The sequence below is a fragment of the Rousettus aegyptiacus genome, unplaced genomic scaffold, assembly GCF_014176215.1.
Source record: "Rousettus aegyptiacus isolate mRouAeg1 unplaced genomic scaffold, mRouAeg1.p scaffold_m13_p_7, whole genome shotgun sequence".
In the NCBI taxonomy this organism is placed as follows: domain Eukaryota; kingdom Metazoa; phylum Chordata; class Mammalia; order Chiroptera; family Pteropodidae; genus Rousettus; species Rousettus aegyptiacus.
Window position 1 is genome coordinate 112,413,940 of NW_023416310.1, and position 27,922 is coordinate 112,441,861.

General features: G+C 35.6%; 1 protein-coding gene across 1 annotated transcript in view; it reads left to right on the plus strand.

The window, feature by feature from the left end:
* The window catches only part of EIF5B (eukaryotic translation initiation factor 5B), a 66,464-nt gene that overhangs the window by 30,170 nt on the left and 8,372 nt on the right, over positions 1-27,922 (plus strand). The window contains exons 7-16 of the mRNA XM_036224746.1: positions 3,808-3,906; positions 4,346-4,435; positions 5,885-5,959; positions 9,089-9,369; positions 18,093-18,200; positions 18,494-18,604; positions 21,121-21,188; positions 21,763-21,904; positions 27,080-27,211; positions 27,617-27,799. Coding sequence (XP_036080639.1) covers positions 3,808-3,906; positions 4,346-4,435; positions 5,885-5,959; positions 9,089-9,369; positions 18,093-18,200; positions 18,494-18,604; positions 21,121-21,188; positions 21,763-21,904; positions 27,080-27,211; positions 27,617-27,799 — 1,289 coding nt within the window. The remainder of the gene's footprint in view (positions 1-3,807; positions 3,907-4,345; positions 4,436-5,884; positions 5,960-9,088; positions 9,370-18,092; positions 18,201-18,493; positions 18,605-21,120; positions 21,189-21,762; positions 21,905-27,079; positions 27,212-27,616; positions 27,800-27,922) is intronic.

Consider the following 27,922-nt stretch of genomic DNA (forward strand, 5'->3'; position numbering starts at 1 on the left):
AGCACCCAAATACCAGGTTTGACTGGTATCTGACAGACTAACAACACTCATGAAGAAATTGGGATGGGGCCAAGCAGGAGATAATATGCGTCTCAGAAATGCTGTTTTATGGAGTAGTTTGACTTGTACTTATGAGATTAGTTGAAAATTATGATTTCAAATGATGAATTCAGCAGTAATCTTTAGGATAGATAGGCTTGGAAGAGATGGCCTCTCAAGTGGCGTCTGTGGCCTTGGTCTCTCTTCTTGTTCTCCATAGTGTTGCCCACTGTTCACCCCTTGCTGTTTCCCTGATGTCTGTGACTGAAAAAGTCCAGGCCGCTGAGCTTGACATTAAAGGCCGCCCAATGAGGCATCTCATGAAAAGACACTGTAGCATTATGTGTTACTCTGTCTTTCAAGGCAATCTTGTTAGGTGAAGGTCCGTTACCACATTCATTACCTAGAATAATACAGAATTTACTCATGGAGCCTAAAATGTATTCTTAGAGGGTACAGGTATTTGCAGATGTTTTCAGGTAATTACAATGAAATGTGTAGCAGGTCACCTCCTCAGTCTGTTCCTAGCTTATAACTACTAAGCATATAGCAAGTACTTCATAAGTAATTTGGAATTAATTTGGAAGTAAATTGCCTGAAGTAATTTGCACTTCAGGCAAAGCACTTCTACAAGAACTTGATTGTAATGTCTTAGTTTGCAAGGTGAAGAGAATATCTGAACACACATAAGTCTTGGTGTTGATTACAAATACTGCAGTTTATTAAATAATCCTAAATGCAGGAATAGTCAGTTGAGTCTAGGGTGTTGCTGGACCCACCCTTCAGGTATCAGATCACAGTTTACCCCCAGGTTTGTGCTTTCCCTCACTAAGTATTGGCTGTTGGATAGGGAAATCCCTGGTCAACCTAGTTATCTCCACATGCTCGGCCAGCTTTATCCTATCACTTTTACAGTTCTAACCAGTCTCAGCGCTTACAACTTAAGTACACGCATACTTTAATTTTAAAGTTAATAACATTTTAAGTGATTTTTCTTTTTTAGTGACTTTATTTGAAAACCCCATAGCAAAGTTTTTACTGAGCCCTACCTACACTTTTTTTTTGTACACATACATGCTTATAAAATTTAATTTATATATTAGGGTACAGTAAGAAACTAACAATAATACAATAGAACGATTATAACTATATATACTGTAATAAGAGTTATGTGAATGTGGTCTCTACTCAAATCTGTTGGACATCTTCAAGAATAGTCTGGTTTTATTGCAGTTGAAGACTTGCTTTGGATGGTACCCTTTCTCCTTAATCAGCTTCTTTAACTACTGGAAATGTGGTAGCAGCTTCTTCATTGGCAGACACAGCCTTTCCAATAGTCTTTATATTTTTCAGTCTAAACCTATTCTTGAATCTGTGTAACCATCTCTTACTTGCAGTAAATGGCTTGGTGTCATTTTAGGGGAACTCTTGCTTGCCGAAGTCTTCATATAGACTCGGTACTTTCTGGTGCAACACGTAGCTATCAGTGGGAACACATTTCTGTTCATGTTTTCCACCACAAATTCAATGCTGCTTCTCTCTTAACTAAGCACCTATCACATACTATGTACTTAGTTAGGTTTTTGCTGTTTGAGGTGCAACAGCAAAACTAGTACAAATTGCTTTTTCCCTCACAGTTTCGTGGATAGAAGACTCATTTGCATCATAGATCTTATTCTCAGCATGTGATTTTTTAAAAATTAAGTTGAGAATTTTTACCTTTTCACTTTTCAGCTTTACTTTTGCATATCTGAATTGCCAGCATCACTACCCTTGTGCTTCGTGGCCATCATTAAGTAAAATAAGGGTGACTTGTACACAAGCACTCTTAATACCATGACAGTTGACCTTATTATACCCGAGATGGTTGCAAAGTGACTAATTGGTAGGAAGCATATTCAGTGTAGAGACATTGGACAAAAGGATGATTCGTGTCCAGGTTGAGATGGAGCAATACAGTGCAAAATTTCATCACATTATTCAGAGTTATGTGTAATCTAAAACTTATGAATTATTTCTGGAATTTTGTACTTAATATATTCAGACAGCAACATGGTTGACTACGGGTAACCGAAACCGTGGAAAGTAAAACCACGGATAAGCGGTGGACAACTATATTTTAAAACTATAATCCAGTATCTATTTACATTTTATCTTAAGTTAAAAAAAAAAAAAAAACGCAAAGAAATGCCAGTCCCCTTTGATTTCCTAGGGAATTCTAGTAAATATTTAAAGAAGAAATATTGCTACTTAGAAACATTATCTTCCAGAACTACCCAACTTATTTTGTGAGGACAACATTTCCCCTATTCCAGGGGTTCCCAGTCCCCAGGCAGCAGACTGCTACCAGTCTGTGGTCTGTTAGGAACCAGGCTGCACAGCAGGAGGTGAGTGGCAGGTGAGCTAGAAAAGCTTCATCTGTGTTTGCAGCCGCTCCTCAGTGCTAGCATCACTGCCTTAGTTCCATCTCAGGATATTTTATAGACATGTATCAACTATTTTGCACATATGTAGGGAAAGATAAAAGTAGAATGGCCAAAATATTTTTGAAAAAGAACAAACTTTTGGAAGATGTATAAAATATCTGATTTTAAGACTTACTATAAAGCTGCTGTAATTTAGTATAGGGTGTTATTGGCAAAAGGATAGACAAATCAGTAGAACAAAATAGTCCATATGTGGTCAGATTTCTTTTTTTTTCTGTGTTGAGGAAGTCCAGTTTAAAAGTTTTTTTCCGCAGAAGGTACCATTGAGAGAATTCAGAGAGAATACCTGAAAATCTCACATTTGACGAAGGATTAATATCCAGAATATATAACGACGACTCAAGGTTCAACAATAAGAAATTCAACAATCCTATTTAAAAATGGGCAAAAGATTTAAACAGATACTTCACGAAGACAGTGTATGGATGTGTAAAGAATGCTCAAAATCATTAGCTGTTAGGGGGATTCAAATTAAGACCACAGTGAGGAATCACTACACACTTATTCAAATACATAAATTCTAAATACATAAAAAAAAACCTTTGTTTATGAAACGGCCAGCAGGGATGCGGAGCAGTTGGAACACTCATACATTACTGGTGGGAATGCAAAATGGTAAAGCTACTTTGGAAAACCGGGCAGTTTTCTTACAAAGTTAAATCATATTTACATAATCTTCCCTTATTCCCACTCCAAAATATTTACTCCAGAGAAATGTTTGCATAAAACCTACATACAAATTTTCATGGCAGCTTTAGTCACAATTTACAAAAACTAGAAACAACTCGGATGTCCTTCGGCTGTCTACTAAATAAAGGAGCTGCGGTCCATCCATGCAGTGGGTGCTGCTCAGCAGCATAAAGAAACAGCATCGGTGCATACAGTGGGAGATGACTCATTTCTAATGATGACAGTAGGCAGATTGTAAGGTTTTGTCTCTGTGATATGTTGGAAAATGCAGATGTTTGGGGATGAGAACAGGTCAGTGGTTGCCAGGAGGCAAGAGTGTGAGTAGGGTTTGACTGCACTGCACTGCACTGCACAGGGTGGTGTGGCACCTTCATCGTTTGGCAAAGTCATAGGACTGGACATCAAAAAAGTGGAATTTTATGTAAAATTTGAAATATCTTATATAAAAATAGAGGTTTTTTCCCCCATGAATATTCTTTTGTATTTTAGGGTTTGTATCTCTGAGGTGAATAAAATGTTATCTGTTTAAGCAGCACTCCGTAGGTGACATACAAACAGTATACACCTGAAGTTTTCCATTTTTATTTTTTAGGCGTTGAAGTGCCATCAAAAGACTCTTTGCCAAAGAAAAGGCCAATTTATGAAGATAAAAAGAAGAAGAAAACACCACAGCAGTTAGAAAATAAAGAAGGTTTGTATACAAAATAGCATGTGTTATAGAAAGTTTTGTTCACCTCTTCCCACACATTTAAAACAATGTTTTTTAAAAAGAAAAACAAATCAGAATTACGTATTAAAACTTATTTATCACTCTCGGCTGATTCAAATGACAGGCCGATGGAAAGTACCTTTGCTTGAAAAATCTGGATCCTACCCTACGAATAACTGTCCTCAATTCTGAAAAGCACCACTACCATTCTTATTTTTCCTTTATTTTTTTCCTCAACCTTCTATAATTTGCATTCTGTTGAGCAGAAAGAAAAACTGCTGTTTGGTATTAAATATATGACTGATATTTAAATGTTTTCTAAACTTGATAAAGAATTTAGGTTTGCAGTGCTGGTTTTTATTCATTATTTATAGATTATGTACTGAAAGTTTTGTCACCTTCATTTCTGGCCTTTATTCAGTATCTGAACCAATAGAATTAAGTGCTGTTGGAGAAGCTGTGGAACAAGGAGTACCAGAAAAAGAAGAGTCGCCACCTCCTGTTGACCCAGGCCAGTAGCACTGACTGACTAATTCCTATCAAGTAATGTTGATGTGTCATCAGGTATCTTAGTTATCATTAGGTTATGGGGAAGCCAGATATCTGGCAGGATGACTTTTCTTTATGGTTCTTAAACCATTTCTTTTCACTTCCACTTTGAAAAAGTGTAGAAGTGAGATTTGAATCAAACTTGTTCATTTCAGAAGTGGCAGAATATTTTGTAGAGACCATAGAGGTTTGAATTTCCTGATATTTCTGTTTATGGGTCAGAAATCTTAGGCAGTGCCAACAAGACCCGAATTTCATTATTTAATCCTTCTGAAGCAAATTGGAAGCATTTTAATTAGAACTTATTAAGAGTTATAAAAATTGGTAGTTTTAAACCTTAGAGGTCAGCCTCTTTTTAGTAAAAGATTGAACTTATTCATTGTGTGTGTTTTAAGTTTGGAGAAGGTCTCTTGCTTTTTTTTTTTTTTTTGTTACTTTAAGATAAACATTGTACTAATTCATGAGACTGGTTGTTAGGAGAGCCAGAGGCTAGCCTGAGGCTTAGGTTGAGATCAGAAGACTCTCAAAGGTTTAAAGGTAGGAGTGGGGATGGAGGAGGATGTTGAGACTGACCACACTGGTGAAAGCTACTGCTGATGGTTTCTTTCCTCCCCCATTCTGTTCTCAGTGTGAAAAGATCATTGATCTGGGTGCATCTCAGCTTACTGAAATTAGAGAAATTCAGGTTGATAGCAGTCTACTATTTTAGGTGATATTTGTTTTAGTAGAAAGAATTGATAATTTAGAACGATGTTTGGGGCACCTGTTCCTGACTCTTCTTCCTCCTCAAGATGACTTATTTAGACATAGTGGCAAATAATGATTATTACAGGGAAGTAAAAACCACACATGCCACTCTCATCCTTTTTTTATTCGAGAATAATTTTGCTTGATTGGGAGAGTCGTTGTTAAAGAGAGTATTATGTTTTTAATATTCAGAATTATACCTTCCTGGCTATTTTCAGGTTGTAAGTACAACATTCTGTTCTTATTTTCAGCTGGAGATGTATATGGCACCTCCACATATGTAATTTAAGTAGTGTTTGAATGTATCTAAAGAGGTTAAAGCAAAATAATGTATTAAACTGTAAGTTGAAAGATCAAAAAGATATGTGAAATTTCATTTGTCCTCAAGGAGTGAGTATGATCTAAAGGGACATTTTAGTGTCTGGGTTTCTAGTGTTTTAATAACCTAAAATATGAAATCTGGATGATAAATTCAGAATACTAGGAAATTGTGACGCATTTTTTTTAGTGATGGTAAATTATAACATGCTAGCTATATTGAAAAAATAGTTACAAAGATAATGAAATTATATATGTATTTTTTGCATAGTGAAAACATATCTTTTTTACGTTAGCATAATTTTCTACTTTTTTCTGTGTCTTTCATGACAACTTTTATTTACAGAAGAGGAAGAGGAAACCGAGGATGCTGGATTGGATGACTGGGAGGCTATGGTCAGTGATGAGGAAAGAGAGAAAGGTGACTAGCTCATAAGCACACTGGTAAATCCAGTGGTAACTGGAGGTGGTTTATGTTTAAAGGAGTAGTCATCAGTCTGATTATGAAAGCCATCTGAGCATTCCCAGGCAGGAGACCAGTTACATTGCCATGACTCCTAAATTGTCATGTGGATCCTCATTTTATGCATAAATGCTTTTTCAGAAAGTCATTTGTAAGGTAGTTGTCTGGGATTTAGAATATGTTTTTTCAGAGTGATAATGTTATCAATGTGGTTAGGTTATTTAAGCTGGCCTACAAAAAGGCCCCTTTAAGTTAAAATATAAAATATAATACAAAGATAATACAAATAATAGTATAGTACTTAATCACTATGAATAAAAAATGTCTTTGTTTTTACTTTCTGTCTTTTATTCCTAAAATCTACTTTCTTTGGTTTTAATGTACTGGCTTCTTTCCCTAACTTTTTGAGATATGTTTTTTTTTTTCTTTTTGCCTTTTCTCCTCAATACGTAATTTTAAAAGTATAAATTTTTTATTAAGCATTGCTCTAGCCAAACTCCATAAGTTCTGATATGTTGATTTTTTAAATTTCTGTTTTGATACATATTAACTTATACCCACGATTTATTTAGAAGTGTATTAATTTACATAAATGGGTTCTTTCTAATTATCTTGTTACTTCATTGTGGTCATAGAACATACGTGGTTCTATCCTTTGCAATAAGTTGAGACTTAATTTACAGCCCAGCAAAAAATGTATGTATATAAATGTTTCACATGTGATTGTAAAGAGTTTATATTCTGCAGTAGTCAAGTGCCTTGTTTGCTATAATTGGTAAAATTCGTTGGTAGTTTTGTACAAGTCTCTTATGAGTTTTTTTCTGGTATGCTTTTTCTCTGTTACCAAGAGTGGTGTATGAAATCAGTCTCTCATCATGAATATAGATCATCTATTTCTCCCTGAGTTCTGTTAATTTTTAGTTCATATATTTTGGTGCTATGTTATTAGATGAGTACAGTCTTGAATCTTTCTGATGAATTGACTGTTTTATCATTAATTCATTTATTATTTTCTTTATATTCATTTTTAGCAATGCCTTTTGCCTTAAAGTCTACCTTACTTGATACTAATATAGCTGTATCAACTTTGATTTATTTGGTCTTTTCTGTCTTTATTACTCTTTCTATATCTTTAAAGAGCATTTAGTTGCAATTTAAAATCCAGTTTGTCTGTTTTTATATTTTATCTAATGCACTTAGCCTCTTCTAATGTTTGATGTAATTAATGAAGTGTTTTGGTTTTATATTTATCATCTTACTGAGTCCTTATTCTGTTTCTTTTTCTTTGCTAACTGTAATTTGAACTATTGGATTTTTTTCATTACATATTTTTCCTCCTTTTGTGAGCTTGGAAGCTGTGTACTCTCCACTTACTTTGTGGTTAATCTAGAGACTTACTGTGGATCTTCTCACTCTCGTTACCTAATGTCATGCACTCCCCAGTTGGTGGGAAGGCCATGGGACACCTGACCAGTACGTACTGGTCCTCAGTTTATGTAGCATCGTTCTTGCCCCACAATAGTGTAGCATTCTTTCTATAGTCAGTGTTTGCTTTGGTCTGCCTGTATGCTTAGCTTCCATTATGCTTGATGTCCACTGCATCCCTGACCTCCTGTTTGGGTCATTTCTTCCTGGCTGAAGAACTTTTAGAATTTCCCCTTATACGAATTTATTATTGATACATTCCATTTTTGCTTTTCTAAAAATACTCTATCTCCTCTTTATTCTTGATGGGTACATTTTTACTGAAGGAGGAATTCTGTAGTGAACTTCTGTTTATTTAACACTTGGAAGATATTTCCTTGTCTTGGTTTTTACTGTTTCTGTTGAGAATTCAGGTATCATCCTGAATTTTTTGTGTGTCTTTGGTTTTCAGCAGTTCTATTATGGTGTTGCCAGGGTTCATTTCTTTTTCTTTCTTTCTTTTTTTTATTCTGCCTGTAGAGCTTCATGGCTGCATGGTTTTGTGTTTTGTCAGTTTTGCAGTGTGCTATTATTTCTCTTCAGGGGTTCTAGTTATCCTGTGATGGACTTTCATACTATATTATTGTATCTTTTCTTCTTTTCTGTACTTTCCACCTATTGAGTCTCCATGTTTCATTCTACATTGTTTTTTTCTGCTCTGGTTCATTAATTTTGTCTTCTGGTTCATTAATATTGTCTTCAGCTGTTTTTATCTCCTATATTTGTTTTAGAATTTGCATTTAACTTTTCTATGGTTTTTATTTCTAAAATTTTTAATCTTGTCTTTTGCTCCCTGGATGTTAGAAGCATATCCACTTTATAATTTTGGTTTTTATACCATCACTATATGGAAGCCCTGTTGGCATCTATATGCTGACTTTCCTCATGTGAATTTTTTTGTGTGGTTTGTTTTTATATATTATCCTGGATATTATACTTGTAAAAGTGTAGAAATAATTCGTGGTCAAGGATGGTGTTTTCTCTCTCCAGAGAGAATATGTATGTACATCCACCGGGAGTCTCAGGGAACTATCAATGTGGAATCATTCCAAATTTAGAATTGAGAGAATCTGGAAGTATTCTACCAGGAATGGGAAGGTTCTGCTTACTTGCTGTCTCCCTTACCGCTGGGTGCAGTTCTCCAGAGTTTCACCCCATAGTAGGATGTTACCCAGCATCCGCCACCTCACCCCTGCAACCTCGACAGGCCTGAACTCCCAGTGCCTTGGCCCTGAAGCACTACAGGGCTGGTAAAAGCACTGCTTGGCCTTTCAGCTTCTCCTCCAGAATCAGCAAGTGTTCCCAGGGGGAAAGACGTACTAAGTGGTGTGCTTACCTCCCAGGTTTCTTCCTCTCTCGTATCTTGCCTCAGTAGTACCTTTCTTTCTGTCACCTTATGTATGGATCGGTACATTAAAGGCCCACTTTTAAATAGCAAACTTCACTGTAGCACGTTGACAAACACTTTGCATTTTTGATGCATGAAAACCTTAATTTGGAATTAGCATGTAACATTGCCACCTTATTTGGTATACTTTTAGTGTCATCTTTAAGGTCTCTGTTACCTGATAGCAGTCTCATTTTTAATCTTCATTCATTTTAAAATATTCGTTTTTCTGAAAGGAAACACGGTGCACATAGAAGTGAAAGAGAACGCTGAGGAGGAGGAGGAGCAGGATGAGGAGGAGGAGGAGGAGAGTGACGAGGACGAGGACGAGGACGAGGGCGAAAGCGAGGGCAGTGACGGCGAGGAGGAGGAGGACAAGGTGCCGGAGGAGAAGGAGGCTGGGAGGACCACGGACAAGAAGCCCAGCGGAGAGATGAGCTCGGAATCTGAATACGACTCGGATGACGATCGCACTAAGGAGGAGCGTGCCTATGACAAAGCCAAGCGGAGGATTGAGGTACCGGCTATCCTTTTCCCGTGGCTCCTCTCCTTGGTGCTCTTCCGTAGTCTCTCGAACTGTCCCCAAAACCGAGGCCTTCACTGAGCAGCACTTCATACAGTCTCAGAGTCGTATCTTGTCCCGTTTCGTAATGTTGAGACATAATGGGTTGACAGTGATTGACCCAAGGACACACCCCCTAGCCTATGTCAGAGTGGAGACTGCTGCATCTCTTGTTTCTTGTGGTCTCCAGAATTCACATACTCTTTGACAGCTTTTAAGTAGGTAGTGGTTCTGAGCACTTTCTCTTTGGCAACATATTTACATTAGTCACTGTGAGGTGTCTGATCACAAGTTGTTTGGCTTCTGTTTATTAAAGTCCAAGTACCTAGCTGACTTAACTATATTTATATTTTTACTACTTAATGCAGTAGACATCAAGAAACTTTTCTTAAATTATGTCAGCTTAGCATCAATATACACTAAAAACTAGTTTGCTTGAGGATGCTAAACTATTTTAGCTTTCCTTTTCATCTTCTCACATGTAATTCCTTTTCAGTTTTTGTTTTAATACATATGTATCAGTGTTTGCCTTTTCCTTCAGTAAAATCTAGATAGGGATACATACACTAAAAACTAGTTTGCTTGAGGATGCTAAACTATTTTAGCTTTCCTTTTCATCTTCTCACATGTAATTCCTTTTCAGTTTTTGTTTTAATACATATGTATCAGTGTTTGCCTTTTCCTTCAGTAAAATCTAGACAGGGATACATGTCTTGATATTCTAAAGGACTGAGGTGGTTCTGTTATTGTACATTGTGGTTTCTCAACCCCGGCACTGTTCACAATTGGGGGCTGGACAATCCTTTGTTGTGGGGGACTGTCCTCCTCATTTCAGGTTGTTAGGCAGCATCCCTGCCCTCTGCCCACTAGATACCAGTAGCATTCCCACTGGTGACTCTGCTGCTTCCTACAGCACCTGCTCAAGCCAGTTCCCTTGCTCTGTACCCATGTAGGAGAGTTTGTTCTGTGTTTGATGATTTAAAAACAAGCAAACAAAATGGCTATAAAACAGAAAGTAAGGTCCTCCATTATTTTACTCTCTATATTTGTTAATAGCTCTTTGTATGAACTTCAAGTTTTTAAGAATGTTTAATTAAAATTAAGTTAATAAATTTTGTAGACATTTTTCCCCCCATAACAGTATGCTATAGACCTCTTAGATCAACACATTTTTAAGCAACTTACGTGCCATAAAATTGATCCATTTGATGTATATAATTCAGTGCCATTTTGTAAATTTACAGTTGTGCAACCATCAACACAACATAACTTTAGAATATTTTCTTTGCCCCCAAAAGATTCTTTGTGCCAATTTGCAATCACTCTCCATTCCTTGCTCCATTCATTACTAATCTGTTTGTCTCTATAGAAATCTCTGGAAATTTCATAAAAATTTGGTCCTATAATATGTGATCTTTTGTGTCTGGCTTATATCACATACCCTATACATATATGTGGTAGCAGTACTTTGTTCCTTTTTATTGCCAAATAGTGTTTTGTGTATAAATATACCATATTTTATTATTATCTGTTCACCAGTTAAGGCCATTTGAGTTGTTTCCACTTTTTAGCTATTATGATTTAGTACTGTTGTAAATATTCTCAGATGAGTCTTTGCGTGAAAGTGTGTTTTTCTTTTAGATACATTCCTAAGAGTGAAATTGCTGAATCATATGGTAGATTTGTGTTTTGTGTTCAGCTTTTTCAGAAACTGCTAAACTATTTTCTAGTGGCTGAACAATTATAGATTCTCACCAGTTGAGGGTTCTAGTTTCTCTGCATCTTCACTAATACTTGTCTGTTTTTTCAATTCCAGGCATTCTAATGGCTGTGAAATAGTATATTTTATTGTGGTTTTAAATTGCACTTCATGATATTGAGCATTTCTTCATGTACTTATTGGCCGTTCCTGTATCTTCATTGGTGAAACATGTATTCCAATTTTTGTACATTTTTAAATTTTGTAATTTGTCTTTTTATTATTGAGTTGAAAGAGTTCTTTTCATTTTTTTAAGTTTCTTTTGAAGTAAATAAACTTTTAACTTTGATAACATCCAGTTTATCAAATTCTTCTTTTATAAAGCCTGCTTCTGGTATTGTACTGAAGAAATCTTTGCCTAACCCAAGGTCATGACTATTTTGTCTTGTTTTCTTCTAAAAAATGTGAACCTTTAGTTTCTTATATTTTTAGCTATAAGATAGTTAAGGTAATTTCTACATATGATGTGAGGTAAGGAACCAAAGTCATTCTTTGTGAATTTAACCAGCATCGTTGCCTGAGAAAGCTGTTATCTCTGCATCGGGCTGCCTTGGCATCTCTGACAAATTAGTTGATCGGTAATGTGAGTGTTTACTTTTAGACTTTGAGTTCTCTTTCACTGATCTGTATATCTGTTCTTATGCCAGTTCCACACTGTCTTGGGAATGTTAGTCTTCCACTGTTATACTAGCTTTTTGAGGCTGTTTTGGCTATTCAGAGCACTTGGTTATTCATAGAAATTTTAGGATCAGTTTGTCAGTTTCTTTGAAAAGCCTACTCCGATTTTGATAGAGATTGTGTCGAAGTTATAGGTCAATTTTGGGGAGAATTACCTTCTTAATATTGAATCTTCTAATCCATGGAAGCAGTCTGTCTTCATTTATTTAGAGCTTTAAAAACTTCTTTTAGCAACGTATTATAGTTTTCAGAATATAAGCATTTTATTATTTTGATGCTATTGTGAATGAGATCATATATTGAATTTATTTCCTTGCTAGTATAAATAATACAACTTTTGTAGATTAATCTTATGTCTAGCAACTGTACTGAAATTTTTTTATTCTAATAGTTTTTCATGGATACCTCAGAATTTTTTGTAATCAGTGTCATGTCATTTATCAAAAGACAATTTAAATTCTTCATTTCTAACATTTCCAGTTTCATTCCTGCATATTTCTTTTTCTTGCCTGATTTCTCTGGCTAGAACAATGCATTGTTGAATAGAAGTGCTAAGAGTAGCAGGCACACTTGCCTTGTTCCCTGTCTTTGGGGGAAAGCATTCACATTTTCACTATTAATTTGATTTTATCAGTAAGTTTTTGATAGATGCCCTTTATCAGTTTGAGGAAATTCCATTCTTTTCCTAGTTTGAGATTTTCTATCATGAAGGGATGACGGGTGCTTTTTGTATGTTTATTAAGATATGTTTTTCCTTTTCTGTGTTAATAACAATGTGTTACATTATTGGTATTTAAATGTTAAACCAACCTTGCATCTTTGGAATAAATCCCACTCCATTGTGATATTTATCTCCCTTTATATGTTACTGGATTTGGTTTGTGATATTTTGTCGAGTATTTTGTGATCTATACCCAGGAGTAGTAGTCGTCAGTCGCTTTCTGGTCATATGATGTATAATATTAATTAGCCTGCTAGGATTAGCTGGAATTCTCTGTAAGAGTTTCTGAAGGGTATTATTTCTTGTTTTAAATGTTTTGTGGAATTTACTAGTAAATTTTTATAGGGTGATTTTTAAATTAATTCAATTATATTTGTCATATTTTCTTTCTCATCTTGAGTCATTCTCAGTAATTTTTGTCTTTCTAATTGTATTTCACTAAAGTTGTGAACATAAAGTTGTTGGTAGTATCCTATAGTCTTTTAAGTTTCTGTAACGTCAGTAGTAGCATCTCATTTTTTTATTCTGATTTTGGTGACCCGTGGCTCCTCTCTTTTCTTAATTTAGCTAAAGGTATTCCATCTTTTTCATCTTCTCAAGATCCAACTTTGGTTTAATTGATTTTTCTCTTATTTTTCTGTTATAGCTTTCATTGGTCTTTTTATTCTGCTCTTTTCTTTGTTTAGTTTGGGTTTAGCTTCCTCATTTTTTTTGCTAATTTCTTAGGATAGTAACAAATTATTGATTTGAAACTCTTCTTTTTAAATTTTATATAGTCATTTAAAATGACAAATTTCTAAGTACTGTTTTAGCTACATCTTATAAATGTTTGTGTTTTGTTTTCATTCTGTTCAGAATAATTTTGGATATTTTTTACTACTACTTCCTTGACCAATTTGTTATTTAGAAGTATATTGTCATAATTTACAGATATTTATGGATTTAAGTATTTTTCTTCTTTTGGTAATTATTAATTCTGACTATTATTGTTAGAGAACATACTTTGTATAGTTTCTGTCATTTAAAATTAAAACTTGTAATATCCGCCCAGCAAATGGTCTCTTTTGGTGAATGTTTCTTGTGCACTTAGGAAGAATGTGGATTCTGCCGTTAGTGGGTCTGGTGTTCAGTTAGGTCACTTTGGTTGATGGTGTGGTTTACATATTCTGTATGCTTGCTCATTTTATGGGTAGTTTTTCTATCCATTATTGAGAGTGGGTTATTGAAGTTCTTAAATTGTTGAATTGTACATCTCCCCCCTCAGTGCTGCCAGTTTTTTCTTCATGTAATTGGGGGATCTGTTAAGTATGTATTTGTTTACACTTGTTATGTCTTCCCAAGGATGTAGATATCCCTCTCTTGTCTTTTGTGTGTTTTGTTTGATATTAACATGGCTACTCCAGCTCTCTTAGTTGCCATTTGCATGGCATGTCTTTTTCGGTCTTAACACTTTCAGTTTATTTGTGTCTTTGAATCTAAAGTGTCTCTTGTTAACAGCATATAGTTGAATTTTGTTTTATCCAGTGACACAATATGACTAAATACTGTGTAAGTATTTAATTGATTCACATTTAAAGCTATTATATATGTGGTTGTACTTTCTTCCCTCTCTTTGCTATTCGTTTTCTATATGTTGGCATATCTTTTGGTGTCATCTGTTTTGGAAGTTATTTTCTTAATGGTTTTTCTAGGCATTACAATGTGCATTTTATTATCTATTTTAGATTATTAGCTTAATTCTAGTGAAATAAAAGAACTTTGTTCTAGCATATAGATCCATTTCTCCTACCTTCCTTTGTGCTGCTACTGTTACATATTTATAAATGTTATAGATCCAGTAAAACTAATGTCTTGATCTTAGATCTTTTAAAGGAATTTAGTGAAGAAAGAAAAACATATTTGTAGCATCTTAATATTAATCAAAATATTAACATTTCTGATATTCCTCATTTATTCATATAAATTATTTCTGTCTGGCGTCATTTTTTTGCTACAGTATTGCTCCACTTCTTCCCCTCCCCTTGACTTTGTGCTCTTTGTAGTATTTATTGTAACTTTATTATAGCTTAACCATACAACTTTGGAATTAGTTATCTTTTAAATCAGTTAAGGGAAGAAAATAGAAAAAGATACATTTTTACTTTTTGTTATATTTGTTATATAATGACCTTTGGCATTGCTCCTTTTGTTTTCATGTGGCTTTGACTCTCATCTGGTATCACTTCAACTTAGCCTGATGAATTTCTCGTGGTATTTCTCATCATGCTGCTCTTCTAGCAGTGAATTCTCTTAGTCTTTAAATTTGGGAATTGTTTATTTCACCTTCATTCTTTTTTAAGGATAATACTGCTGCATGCAGAATTCTTGGTTGACAATTTTTTTTTTTTTTTCTGTTTAGCCTTTTGAATATATGTCATCCCATTGCCTTCTGGCCTCCATTGCTACTGACGAGAATTAAGCTATTAAACTTACTTGGGTTCCCTTACACAGTGAATGATTTTTCTCTTGCTGTCAAGATTTTCTTTTTGACCTGGACTTTTAATAATTTAATTATGATGTGTCTTGGTGTGGATATCTTTGTAATTATCCTACTTAGAGTTTATTGAGCTTTTTAGATGTATAGGTTAATGATCTTCATCGAAATTTAGAAATTTTCTGCCACTTCTTAGTCACGTCTTCTTTCTGCCTATACTCTGTCTCCTCCCCTTCTGGGCCTCCCAGTGTATGCACATCAGTATACATGAGGGTGTCCCATAGGTCTCTTGAGGCTCTGGTACTTTTTTCACTTTTTCCCCGTTGTTGAGATTATATTCCATGGAGTCTTTTTCTTGCTTTTGGTTTACTTTTTAATTCTCGTTTTGTTTTTAAGCCTGGGCCAACTTATCTTAGTGAACACCCAAATAGTTTGTCAGTTGGTTGTGCTTAAACATGTTGAGCCAATAAGGGTTCCTCCATTTGCCAGTGGATCTGGCAGTTTACTAGACCACTCTTGCTTTTGCTTTGCATGTTCACAAGGCCTCTTGCTGAGCCAGGTGCGGGTAACTCACTGAGGACCTCTCTGGTCTCTTCGACAGCCTTCCACAGGAGCACATCCTCAAGGCCCCAAGGAATAGGTAGGGCCTCATCAGTGCCTATGTTGGCTGTCTTATCCCACTGGCCTTCCTGTTAAATCCGACTGGTCTTCCAAGTTATCTCTTGCCCTCCCAGAGACCTTAGTCTAGCTGTGATTTTAGTTTCATCTCTTCATTTGCCATTTGACAGTGTCCTAAGGCGTGGAACCCCCATCTCTTTCACACTTTCTACCCCACGTATGGGAGAGGCAGGATGGTGCGACTCCAGTCTAAAACCCTATAGGCCTCACTGCTCTTACTGACAGCCAGTAGATTTTCTTGAATTAGATATCTCTCAATGTGTTTTACATGCCTTTGGCCAGTTTCTAGAGTTGTTAAGTGCTTGTTTTGATTCTTTCGGCCAGTTTTATCTTTTTTTGGTGGGGTGGGGAGAGGATTTACTAAGCCCCTCATTCCATCATTCAGGAAGTCCTGCCCCAGCACCTTTAACAGCTGCATATGGTATTCCATTTTATAGAAGCATCCTAACTTAACTTTTTATCAGTCTGCTCAGGCTGGTATATAGGCTGGGAGGCTTAAACAATTTTTAGATGAAATTTATTTCCTTATAGTTCTTGAGGCCAGAAGTTCAAGATTAAAGTGCCAGTAGGTTTGTTTCTGTTGAGGCCTCTCTTCCTGGCTTGCAGATGGCCGCCTTCTCCCTAAGACCTCACAGGGCCTTTCCCTAGGTGTGCTCAGAGACTGAGGAAGGGAAGGAGGGAGAAGAACAGTCCTATCAGATCAGGGCCCCACCCTTATGACCTCATTTAACCTTAATTACCGCCTTTAAGTCCCTATCTAAATGCTGCCACATTGGGGGTTAGGGATTCAACACATGAATTTGAAAGAGATACATTTCAGTGCTTAACAATTTTCATGGTTCCCAGACCTTGCTACCTATTGTAATTTTTGTAAAATTCACCCCAGACTTCTTGAGCAAGTATCTCTATTGTGAATAGGGGGTCTCTACCTACATGACTATGCAACCGGATGGGTATCATCAGGTTTAGGAAGCACTCATTAAGAAATCCTTCACTACAGAAGATTAAGCAGTTACTAATTTTCACTATTTTAACAATACTGTGCTGAACAAGCACTGTTGTGCACGTGCACCTTTGTATACTTGTCCTGTCACTGCTTTAGGACAAATACTTAAAGAAGCAGAATGTCTGAGCTAAAGTCTACTACATTCCCCTCCAGAACATTTTGATACTTCAAGTATGGGAGAGAAGGTAGTTTTCAACCATATCAAATCCTAAGATCACGATGTTTGCATTTGAGTCCTGCACACAGTGAAGCTCTTGTTTACTTCTCTGCTAGTAAATACTTGCATCTCACTTTGACATTCCAAAGTGCTTTTAATTCAGTTTCTACAGAAAGATCTAGTGTCTAGGGGTAGAAATGAAAATAAACAGTTCTGGGAGTGCCTTCTTAGTGTAGTGGTTAGTACGTCTGCTTTACATGCAGAAGGTCCTTGGTTTGCGCCCTCGGTGGAGCCACAGACCGCCCCCCCCCCCAGTCCCCGGGGGGCAAGCAGTGAGCATGTAGGAGGAGACAACCTGCCTTCAGAGATCCAGTTCTTAAGGAGAAACAGCAACATGCATAGGTCAGGGGTGGAAGTGGCAGGGGCAGAATTAAAGAGGGGGAAGAAAAAAGAAAATGAAAAGTTCATACAAAAAAGGTTTATAGATGGAAAATAGTGTTGTAAATGACATTACGTCAGAATTTGGATGGAAGTTTTCTCATTTGAATGTCAGCTTTGTTGTGCTTGAAAGGTTGATTGTCATTTGACAGAACTGGCAGGTGGTTTTGTTTGGTTATCAGAAAAAGTGTTCGGGTAAGTGCTACAGAGAAACATGTGGCTTGAGGACAAGCTTTCTCGTGCTTGGTGGCATCTTTGGAAGATGGGGAATGCCATTATATATCTTAGGCTTAAGCTTGAGTAAACTCTCCTAATTGAATGGTTTTATAGCATTTGTACACTGGATAAAGTTTTGAAATAAATTGCTTTAAAATGTTTTACAATTCTGAAGTTCTAATGCATAATGAATAAGTCAGAGGTTGTGCTGCGTAGTAAGACAGATCAGTTCCTTTTATATTCAGTATATTCCATTAAATTAGCTATGCGTGGAAGTGTACAGAAGTTTGAGCCAACAGTTCACAGTGCTCTTATTTGCACTATCTGTGCTGTTCTGAAATCTCTTCTAACCAGGTTTCCCTTTGTCCAAAAGTGCTGTGACGGGAATTGGATTGTAAAGCTTACACTGTAGAAGGCATTACATGTAGTTAAATCAACAAGGAACATGGATGAAGGCTGTGGCATTCTCTTGCCAAGGCAAAATAATTTAAAGGAAAATAACGATAGGGTTTGAAATAATGTTCCATTTTGAGATTTCTTTTCCTTTCCTAGAAACGACGACTTGAACATAGTAAAAATGTAAATACAGAAAAGCTGAGAGCCCCCGTTATTTGTGTACTTGGACATGTGGACACCGGGAAGACAAAAATTCTAGATAAAGTAAGAAAACATTATTATGCATTGATACAACTTTTTATTTATTTTATTATTTTTTTTAATTTATTTTTTTAATTGAAGAAATGATTTAAATGCCCCCCTCCTCCCTACCCTCTGGTAACCATTAGTCCTTTGTTGATAAAACTTTTTAAATGAATGAATGATACCTTATAAAAAGCTAATAGAAATCATAATAGCACTTATAGGTAGTTCTGTTTACAGTAAGTTACTGCTTTATTATTGCTTTTGCTTTTTGTATTTTGAAATACAAATCTGAATCTGCCATCTTATCCCAGCTCCGTCACACGCACGTGCAAGATGGTGAGGCAGGCGGTATCACACAGCAAATTGGGGCTACCAATGTTCCCCTCGAAGCTATTAATGAACAGACTAAGATGATTAAAAATGTAAGTATCCTGTATTTCAGTGTTTTCATTTCTAACAAAGATTAAGATATAAACTATTTCAAACAGTAAAAATGGAATAGTATAATAGATGCATATGCTCACCATTCATAATTAACGTATATGCCAGTGTTTCTCTTTTGCTTCAGATCTTTCTTTAAAGAAATAAAAACATTACACGTTGTAGGATCCCTCACATTCCATTTTCTTCTTTCTTGCTCCAAGAAGTACTCACAATTCTAAAATCAGAGTATGTCATTCTCCTTCATGTTTTAACACTTTTAGCTCTGTGTTTAAAAATTGGGTTCTCTCCCTCACTCTTTTTTCCTTATGTCGGATTGATTATACGTATTTTTATTTCCTTTATTCTCTCTACTTTGGAGACATTCCATTTATGCTGCATTTCACACAGTAAAGGAAATCACATCAGACCAGTGTGAAGCCTGATTTGTCCTCTTAGTGTCTATGTTAGGGGGTGGAGCCTTGCCAGTGCCCTCTTAGGCCCTGGGGCCCCTTTCTAATCAATACCCACCCGCTGCCTTCTTCCTCCCAGGAGTAACTTTTTAAGTAATCCCTACAAAATGTGGATATTCCAGTCCCATCCTCCACCTCTGTTTATAGGATTACTTCTAGAGAGAAACTTCCCCTTATCTGCCGGCTTGTTAATTTGGGGATAGTATGTATAGGAAAGGCAGAATAAATACCTCATCCTTTACCTTTATTTACCAGCTTTCAAAATAGTGACCAGTTTGGTTTGGTTTTATATTAATAAAAACTCTTGGATTTAAACATATTTACTATGTTTTTATTTTTCATATTTACTCTTTTAATCCATTTCAGTTATATTGTGCTGAGATGGTCCCACCTTTGCCTGGTGGTTGGTTCATGGGTCTTCCTGATATAATTCTCACATCTTGTTGGTCTTTGCTTGTGTCTGGGCTCTCTGGGATTAGCAGGATGTTTCAGGCTCATCTTATCTGTAATGTACTCCAGACCTGGAATTGGGCTTTGTAAATAATTCTCCAGTGCCATTGTCACAGCAGGTGAAATTGGTAATAAATGAAAGAAGCAATAAATGACACACGGTGTATATTACATGCTAGTATCTCCTTTGGCTCTTTGCTTAGTCTGAGTTCTGTGTATAGGAAGGATCTATGAACTTGTATCTCCAGCTTTTGTTTTGTGTGCTTGTGTTTCATGAAGCTTGTTTTCTGGTAGATTCCTAAGGAAGGAATAATAGGAATAATACTCTTGAGTTTTTTGTAATATTGAGAAGCTCTTTCATAGTCTTCATCCTGGAAAGTCTGCTGGCTACATATAAAATCCTTGGTTCCCATTTTCAGTCCATCATCTTAAATTACTCTCATTTCTTCTCACAGAAGTATTGCCTTTCACGTTTGATCACAGGCTAGTTTGCATCCTTTTAAAAGTAACGTGGTCTTTTTCATCTTGGTGTTGGTTATTCTGGGTTAGTTTTCTAGTTATGTGGTCTTCGTTTTAGTATGTAGTTCAAAATCTTTATTTTAGGATAGTTTTCTTGAATTAGTTTTTCAAATTTATAGTTTAAAAATTATTTTGGTTGCGCTTTACCCGGGTATTTCTATGACAATGGGGAATTTATAACAGCTTAATCCACCAATTGTCAGAACTTGAAATCTGGTGTTATTTTAGAACATCATTATAGATTATGATTTTTATTAGACCTGTGTTAAAGTTCTCCAGATGATCCTTGTCTGACATTTGTGTTTGTATTCCAGACACTGAAATGGAAGTAATTGTGGCACTCAGTGAATGTTGATTTAGGATCACTGTAGGATTGCAAATTTAAAATGTTTTGCATTTAAATCATTTTGCCCTAGATCAGGAGAATAAGATTTAAAAAAAAATCATCTGAAGATTGTCAAAAAGTATAGATAAGCAAAGTAAAAAATGTTTTGTGTATGTGAGAGATTTGATAGTGCTATTCTTTAGCTTAAAAGAGAACGTTTGCATCAGGCCTGTTCTAATGTTTCCATTTATTTGTGTTGTGTACTTTTATCCAGAAAATCAAGTGTTTATGGTGTGATTTGAATAAAGCAGAATATGAAGTTATTCTTTAATATTTTAGGTTGATGTAAATTTTCTTCAAAACACACTTGGGATATTTTTCAGATTTTAAAATTGTTTTAAAATTGGACAAGAGACATGTCCAGATTTTGAGGACCTTTTGCATGTCAGCTTTTTTGTAGATGATCACTTCGATGACTGCTGTCATGTTACTTACTAGTCCTCTGCTCAGATTTAGATTTCACCACAGATTTATGACCATAACAAAGGGAATATTTTTTTCCTGGAAAACTTTTGATATTAATGAAAATATTAACTGCTGTGCTTTGTTGGTTGACTCATTAACTGTTTTTGAAACAGTTCATCTAGAAAAGGAAGTGGTGATAGTTTAATGTTTTTGTGGCAGAATATTCATTTTGTGAAGAAGCTTACATTGTTTGGGGTCCTTAAGCTATTTTCCCCACTTTTTCTAGTTTGATAGAGAGAACGTGCGGATCCCTGGAATGCTGATTATTGACACTCCTGGGCATGAATCTTTCAGGTAAGAGCGCGTTTAGTCTTCTGTCCGCAGGCAGATCGCCTGAAAACGTCGTCTAAAGGTTCAGTTGTGAGAACGTGTGACTAATTATTAAAGTTGGCTGGTGTTTTGAGATCTGTGGCTTTCAGCTCAGACCTAGGTAATTATTGGCAGTAACCCCCAGTCCTTATCCATGCCTTTCTGATTTAGCAGTATTTTATTTGGATACTTTTTTTTTGTAGAGAGAAATCTTTTTTACTTTGAAATGCAAATCCTAATACATACCTGGTCTGTCTCCAGTACACCCATTACAGGTGGAATTTTATCCGGTTGCCTCTTGGCCATATTCCTTAGTGTAAAAACTTGGTCAGGAAAATTGACAGAAATATTGGAGTTACTTCTGGAACTCATTCTAGCTGACGTCAGTTCACTGTTAGATAAGCATTTGGAAAGTGAAAGGCTAATGGTGCTTGAATCTAATACATGTACTTCATATTGTTGTTTAGGTTTTACAAAGAAATTAAAATTTTGAATTTCTTTAAATAAAAGTATCAATTTCAAGATGTCTATTTATGCATCTTTTCTTTCTTTTCAACAGTAATCTGAGAAACAGAGGAAGCTCTCTTTGTGATATTGCCATTTTAGTTGTTGATATTATGCATGGTTTGGAGCCCCAGACAATTGAATCTATCAACCTTCTAAAATCTAAAAAATGTCCCTTCATCGTTGCACTCAATAAGGTAAGCTCTCCGGAAAAATTAAATTGTGGAAATAAGCTTCTTACTTTTTTGTAATTAAAAAAATGTAGTATAACTTTCGTATACGAATGTACTCCTGCTAAGTTCAGTGTATTTTGACAAATTTATAAATACATACATATACCACCATTCAGAATACAGACCATCTTCATTTTCCCACAGTGGTCCCTCGTGTTCTTTTACAGCCAGTCTGGCCAGTCTGCCCCCTTCTCTGGCCCCAAACACTGATCTTCTTTTTGCCACTCTAGACTAATTCTTCCTGTTTTATGAATTTCATGTTAAAGGAATTATATACAGCGCATAATCCTTTCAGTTTGGCATTTTCACTATTCATGTTGTAGAATTATCCATGTTGCATATAGCATAGGTTGTTCCTTTTCATTGCTGAGTAGTATTTCATTATCTGAATAATACTACACATTATTTACTTATTGGATATTTGAATCAACTCCAATTTTAAGTTACTTATTAATGAAGCAGCTATGAACATTTGATGCAAGCCTTTGTGTAGACATTCGTTTTTGAGTAAATAGGAATCGAATTATTGGATCATGTGTATTTGTATGTTCGACTTTATGAGAAAACACATTTTCCTAAAGAAGTAGCATATTAAATATTAACCAGCAATGTGTGAGAGTCATTTCTGCACATTCTTGCCAACATTTGCCCCATCCCTAGTCATTCTAATAAGTGTGCGGTGCTAAATTGTGGTTTAATTGTGTTTCTATGATGACTAATGGCATAAACACTTTTTTGTGTACTTATTTGCCATCTCCCTCTTTTTGTGACATATCTATTTAAATCATTTGTTCATTTTTTTATTAGACTGTTTACTGTTGAATTTTGAGTTCCTTATATATTATTGTTATAAGTCTTTTGTCATTTGTGTGTATTGCAGATATACTTGTAGTCAAGCACTTGGTTTTTCATTTTCTTGATGTGTTTTGAAGAAGAAAGGTTTCTAATTTTGGCGAAATCTCATTAGAAATTTTCTTACAATTTGTGTTTATTGTGTTCTGTATAAGTAATCTTTTTCCAACCCAAGTTCATGAAAATTTTCTCCAGTGTTTCTAGATATCTAACATTTAGATCTGTGATGTTTTTAGTTAATTCTTGTGCATGGTGTAAAGTAAGGTTCAAAGTTTACTTGTTTCCATATGAACATCCGATTCAGAAGCCTTTGTTGAAAAAGTTATACTTCCTCATTTAATTACTTTTGAATCTGTTGAAAATTAATTAACTGTGTGTATGTATATCCTTTGGTCCAAATGTCTTTCCGAATGTTACCAGTACCCAGCCGTGGTTACTGTAGTTTCACAGTATCTCTTGAAAGCAGGTGGTAGTAAGTTCTTCAGCTTTATGTTTCTCACAATTGCTTTGGATACTTTAGGGTTCTTGAATTTTCCATGTAAAGTTTAGAATCAGCTTCTTAGTTTCTACATAAAGCTTTCTAGGATTTTGATTGGAATTATATTTAATCTGTAGATAAATTCTGCGAGAACTGTTTTTAACAAAATTGAGTCTTCTAATCAGTGAACATGGTATCTGTTCATATACTCAGGTCTTTATTTTCTCTTGCCAGTATTTTATAGTTTCATTGTGTGTTAGACATTTTTAAATTTATCCATAGTATTTCATGTTTTTGATGGTGTTGTAAGTAGCATTTAAAAATTTTGGATTTCTAATGGTCACTTTTAAACAGAGATAGCATTGATTTTTATATATTGACTTTCTATCTTGTGATCTCTTTAAATTCACTGATTAGAACTAGTAGCATCTTTTGCAGATCATGCGGGTTTTTGTATATGCATGATTAAGTTATCTGCAAATAAAGACTGTTATACTCTTTTCCTTATTTGTATGCTTTGTAAGTGTTTTTTCTTCTGTACTGTGCTTACTACACTTTCTAGAACAATGTTGAAGTGATGTCAGACATCCATACCCTTTCTGATCTCGGGAAGGTTCTTGGATTCTCACCGTTGTCAGCTGTAGGCCTGTTTGTAAATGCACTTTATTAAGTGTTTTTTTTTTTTTTTAATTATGAATGGTAGTTGATTTTTGTCAGGTGTGTGTTCTGCATCTCTTGAGATGTTCATGTGGCTTTTCTTCTTTATTTTGTGACAATATGAATCACTCTTGATGTTTTTGGGAGGCTTGACTCATTTTTTATTTTTAAAACTGTTTTAGAGCAGCGTAAGGTTCAGAGAAGAATTGAAGGCAAGGTGTAAAGATGTGCCATCTACCCCAGTCCCCACACATGCACCGCCTCCCCCTTTATCAGCATCCCCACCAGAGGGGCACGTTTGTTACAGTCGAACCTGCACTGACACATTGTCACCCCAAGTTCATCGTTTACTTTAGGGTTCACACTTGGTGTTGTACATTCTTTAGGTTTAGACAAATGTATCCATCATAATGGTATCACACAGAGTAGTTTCACTGCCCTAAATATCCTCTGTATTCCAACTAGTCATCCCCTGCCTCTCATCCCCTGGCAGCCACTGACCTTACTGTCTCCCTAATTCTATCTTTTCCAGAATGTCATGCAGTTGGAATCATACAGTTTGTAGCCTTTGCAAATTGGTTTCTTGTAATGAGCATTAAAGTTTCCTTCATGCCTTTTCATGACTTGATAGCTCATTTTAGCATTGAATCATACTCCATTGTCTGATGGACCACAGTTTATCTGTCACCTGCTGAAGGACACGTTGGTGGCTTCCAAGTTTTGGCAATTAAATAAAGATGCTATAATTATCTGTGTGCAGGTTTTGTGTGGACATGAGTTTTCAACTCCTCTGGGTAAATACCAAGGAGTATGGTGGGAAGATCCTATAGAGAGTGTTCAGTTTTATTAAGAAACTGCCAAACTATCTTTCAAAGTGTGGCTGTACCATGTTACATCCCCACCAGCACCGAATGAGAGTGCCTGCTGCCCCACATCCTCACCAGCATTCAGTGTTGTCAGTGTTTTGGATTTTGGCCACTCTGATAGGTGTGTGGTGGTTTGTCACTGTTTTAACTTGTGTTTCCCTGGTAACTTAAGGTGTGGAACATCTTTTTATGCTCATTTGCCATCTGTATATCTTTGGTAAGGTATCTGTTAAACTCTGGCCCATTTTTAGATTGGATTCTGTTTTCTTATTGTTGAGTTTTAAGAGTTCTTTGTATATTTTGAAGAATAGTTTTTTATTAGATGTATCTTTTTCAAGTATTCTAGTCTGGCTTGTCATCTCAGTTATTTCACGGAGCACTTTTTAATTTTAACAAAACTGGAGCTTATCATATCAGTTCTTTGTTTTGTGGATCGTGCCTTTGGTGTTGTATCTAAACAGGCATCCATTCTGTGTTAATTTTTGTGAAGGATGTATGATATGTTTCTAGATTGTTTTTTGCATGTACTTGGTCACGATATAGTTTTCAAATATTGCTGGATTTGATTTGGTAATTTTCTGTTGACTGTGTATTCATGAGTGATTTTGGTATGTAGTTTTCTTGTAATGCCTTTTGTCTGGTTTCAATAGTGTAATGATGGACTCTTAGATGAGTTGAGAAGTATTTCCTCCTCTATTTTCTGAGAGAATTATATAGAAATAGCATTTTTTTCTTTAAGTGTTTAATAGAAGTCACCAGTAAAGTCACATCAGCTTGGAATTTCTTAAGTAGACGTAAGTTACTTAGGTTTTTTTATTTTTCTTTTATTAGTAGATAAATTTGTGTCTTTCGAAGAACCAGCTTTTGATTTTATCAATATTCTTTGTTGTTTGTCTGTTATTGTTTGTCACGGATTTTCAGTGTTGATTTTCTTTCTACTTTGTTTTCATATGCTTTTTTTTCAGTTTCTTAAGGTGGAAGCTTTAGATTTCAGATTTTTTTTTTCTAACATAAGCATTTAAAGATATGCCGCTTACTGTTAAAAAAAAAAAAAAGCACCGCTTAGACATGTTGCTTTTATCATTTAGATCAAAATATTTTCTGAATATTTTCAATTACAATAGAGTTCTAGGTTTAAAAATATTTTTTCCTTCATCATCATTGCTTACTGGCTTTTATCTCTAGTTGTCCTTTGTTCCCCTGGATGTCTTTTCTTTGACTGCTTTTAAGACTATTTTGTCAATGAGATTATGTAATAGTTTTCTTAATGTTTATCTTACTTTGATTTTCTTAACATTTATAAATTTATACTCAATTTAAAAAAATTCTTGGATATTTGTTCAGATATTTTCTGCTCTCTCTTCTCCTTTAAGTGTTTGATAGAATTCTAGGACCTTTCTAGAACTTGAGTTAACTTCTCTTAATATCATCCCATAAGTGACTGAAGGTTTTTTCAATTTTTTCTTCATCTGTTTTTCTTCATATGCTTCAGTTGCGATCATTTTTATTGCTATATCTCTGTGGTCACTAATCTTTTGCACTGTGTAATTTGCTATTAAGCTCATCGGTGAATTTTCCATTTCAGATTATATATATTTTTTAGCTCCACATGTTCATATTTTCCCTTTAAAGTTATGTATATTTATAAGACCTGTAAAAACCTTGTATGCTAAATTATATCATCTTTGTCATTTCTGGGTCTGTTTCTACTTTCCAGTTTTTCTGCTACTTTAAATTATCCCCCTAGACCAAGTCAACAGATTATGCTTTTTTTTTTTTCAAATTATTAAACAATTTTCTCTACCTATTTATCTTTAGAAAAGTAAAGGAAAATAATTATTTGATCAACTAAACAGATTAAATCCTAATTTGAACAATAAAACAAAATGGGCTGTTCTCTGAGATAGGGAAGAATTATTTTCAGTTTTTATGGTATGTAAGTTTCCTGGTGATGGTACTTGCTGTAACAACCCTTGCTTCTGACTACTAGTTTTCCAAAACCATTCTGGAATTCCAGAAGCATGATAATGGCCCCCCAGGACCATTTTAAGATCTCATCTTTTGCAGATGAATGGCGGATGGGCAGCTCTTACCTCAGCAGTTTCTAATTGAAGAGGGGATGCAGTTAGGCCCCTGGGGGCTTTTGGTATAATAAAACATCTGAGTAACTCACACTTCTGGACATAAATAATACACATCAGGAACTTTCTGGAGTTTTTAACGTTAATTAAATTCCCTAGTGTTCTGAATGTTTCAGAGATATTTCTTAAGAAAAATCTTTTCCAGATTGATAGGTTGTATGATTGGAAAAAGAGCCCCGACTCTGATGTGGCTGCCACTTTAAAGAAGCAGAAAAAGAATACAAAGGATGAGTTTGAGGAGCGAGCAAAGGCTATCATAGTAGAATTTGCACAGCAGGTAAGAAAGCTTTCTCTTTTTCAGGAAGAGCCTGTAGCATAGAGAATTTTCTTCTTTCATTTGCATGGTCTTTGCAGTTAATCAGCATTTTCACTAATACTGGTTCTCTGCCCCTATTAATGGTAATTAGTGTTTTTTATTCTTTTCCCTTATTTTTCTTTGTAAAATCAGAAAGCTAGTATTTCAGAGATCTTGTAGTTTAATTTTAAAATCCAAGTTAACTTGGAAAGAAACTATGTTTCTGTAACATAATTAATACCTCCAAGGTATGCATGATCTTTTCTTGACGTTATAGGAGTTTCGGAATGATCAGCCTCTGCTGCGCATCTCGCCTCTAGGTAGTCGTCCCAGTTCCAGCGCTTCTTTGCGCAGCCTTGCGCAGTGACTTTGCCTTTCATGTCTTAGGGTTTGAATGCGGCTTTGTGTTATGAGAACAAAGACCCCCGCACGTTTGTGTCCTTGGTGCCCACCTCCGCACATACTGGTGATGGGATGGGGAGTCTCATCCACCTTCTGGTCGAGTTGACACAGACTATGTTGAGCAAGAGACTGGCGCAGTGTGAGGAGCTGAGAGCGCAGGTGATGGAGGTAATGACCAGCTTCTCAGTTTGTTGTTCCTCGTTCTTTCACAACTCCTGGATGGGCTCGGTCCCGCTTTTAGACCTGACTCGATGGGGTGCTACAGCCTGTGTCTCACTCCTTTGTGACGAC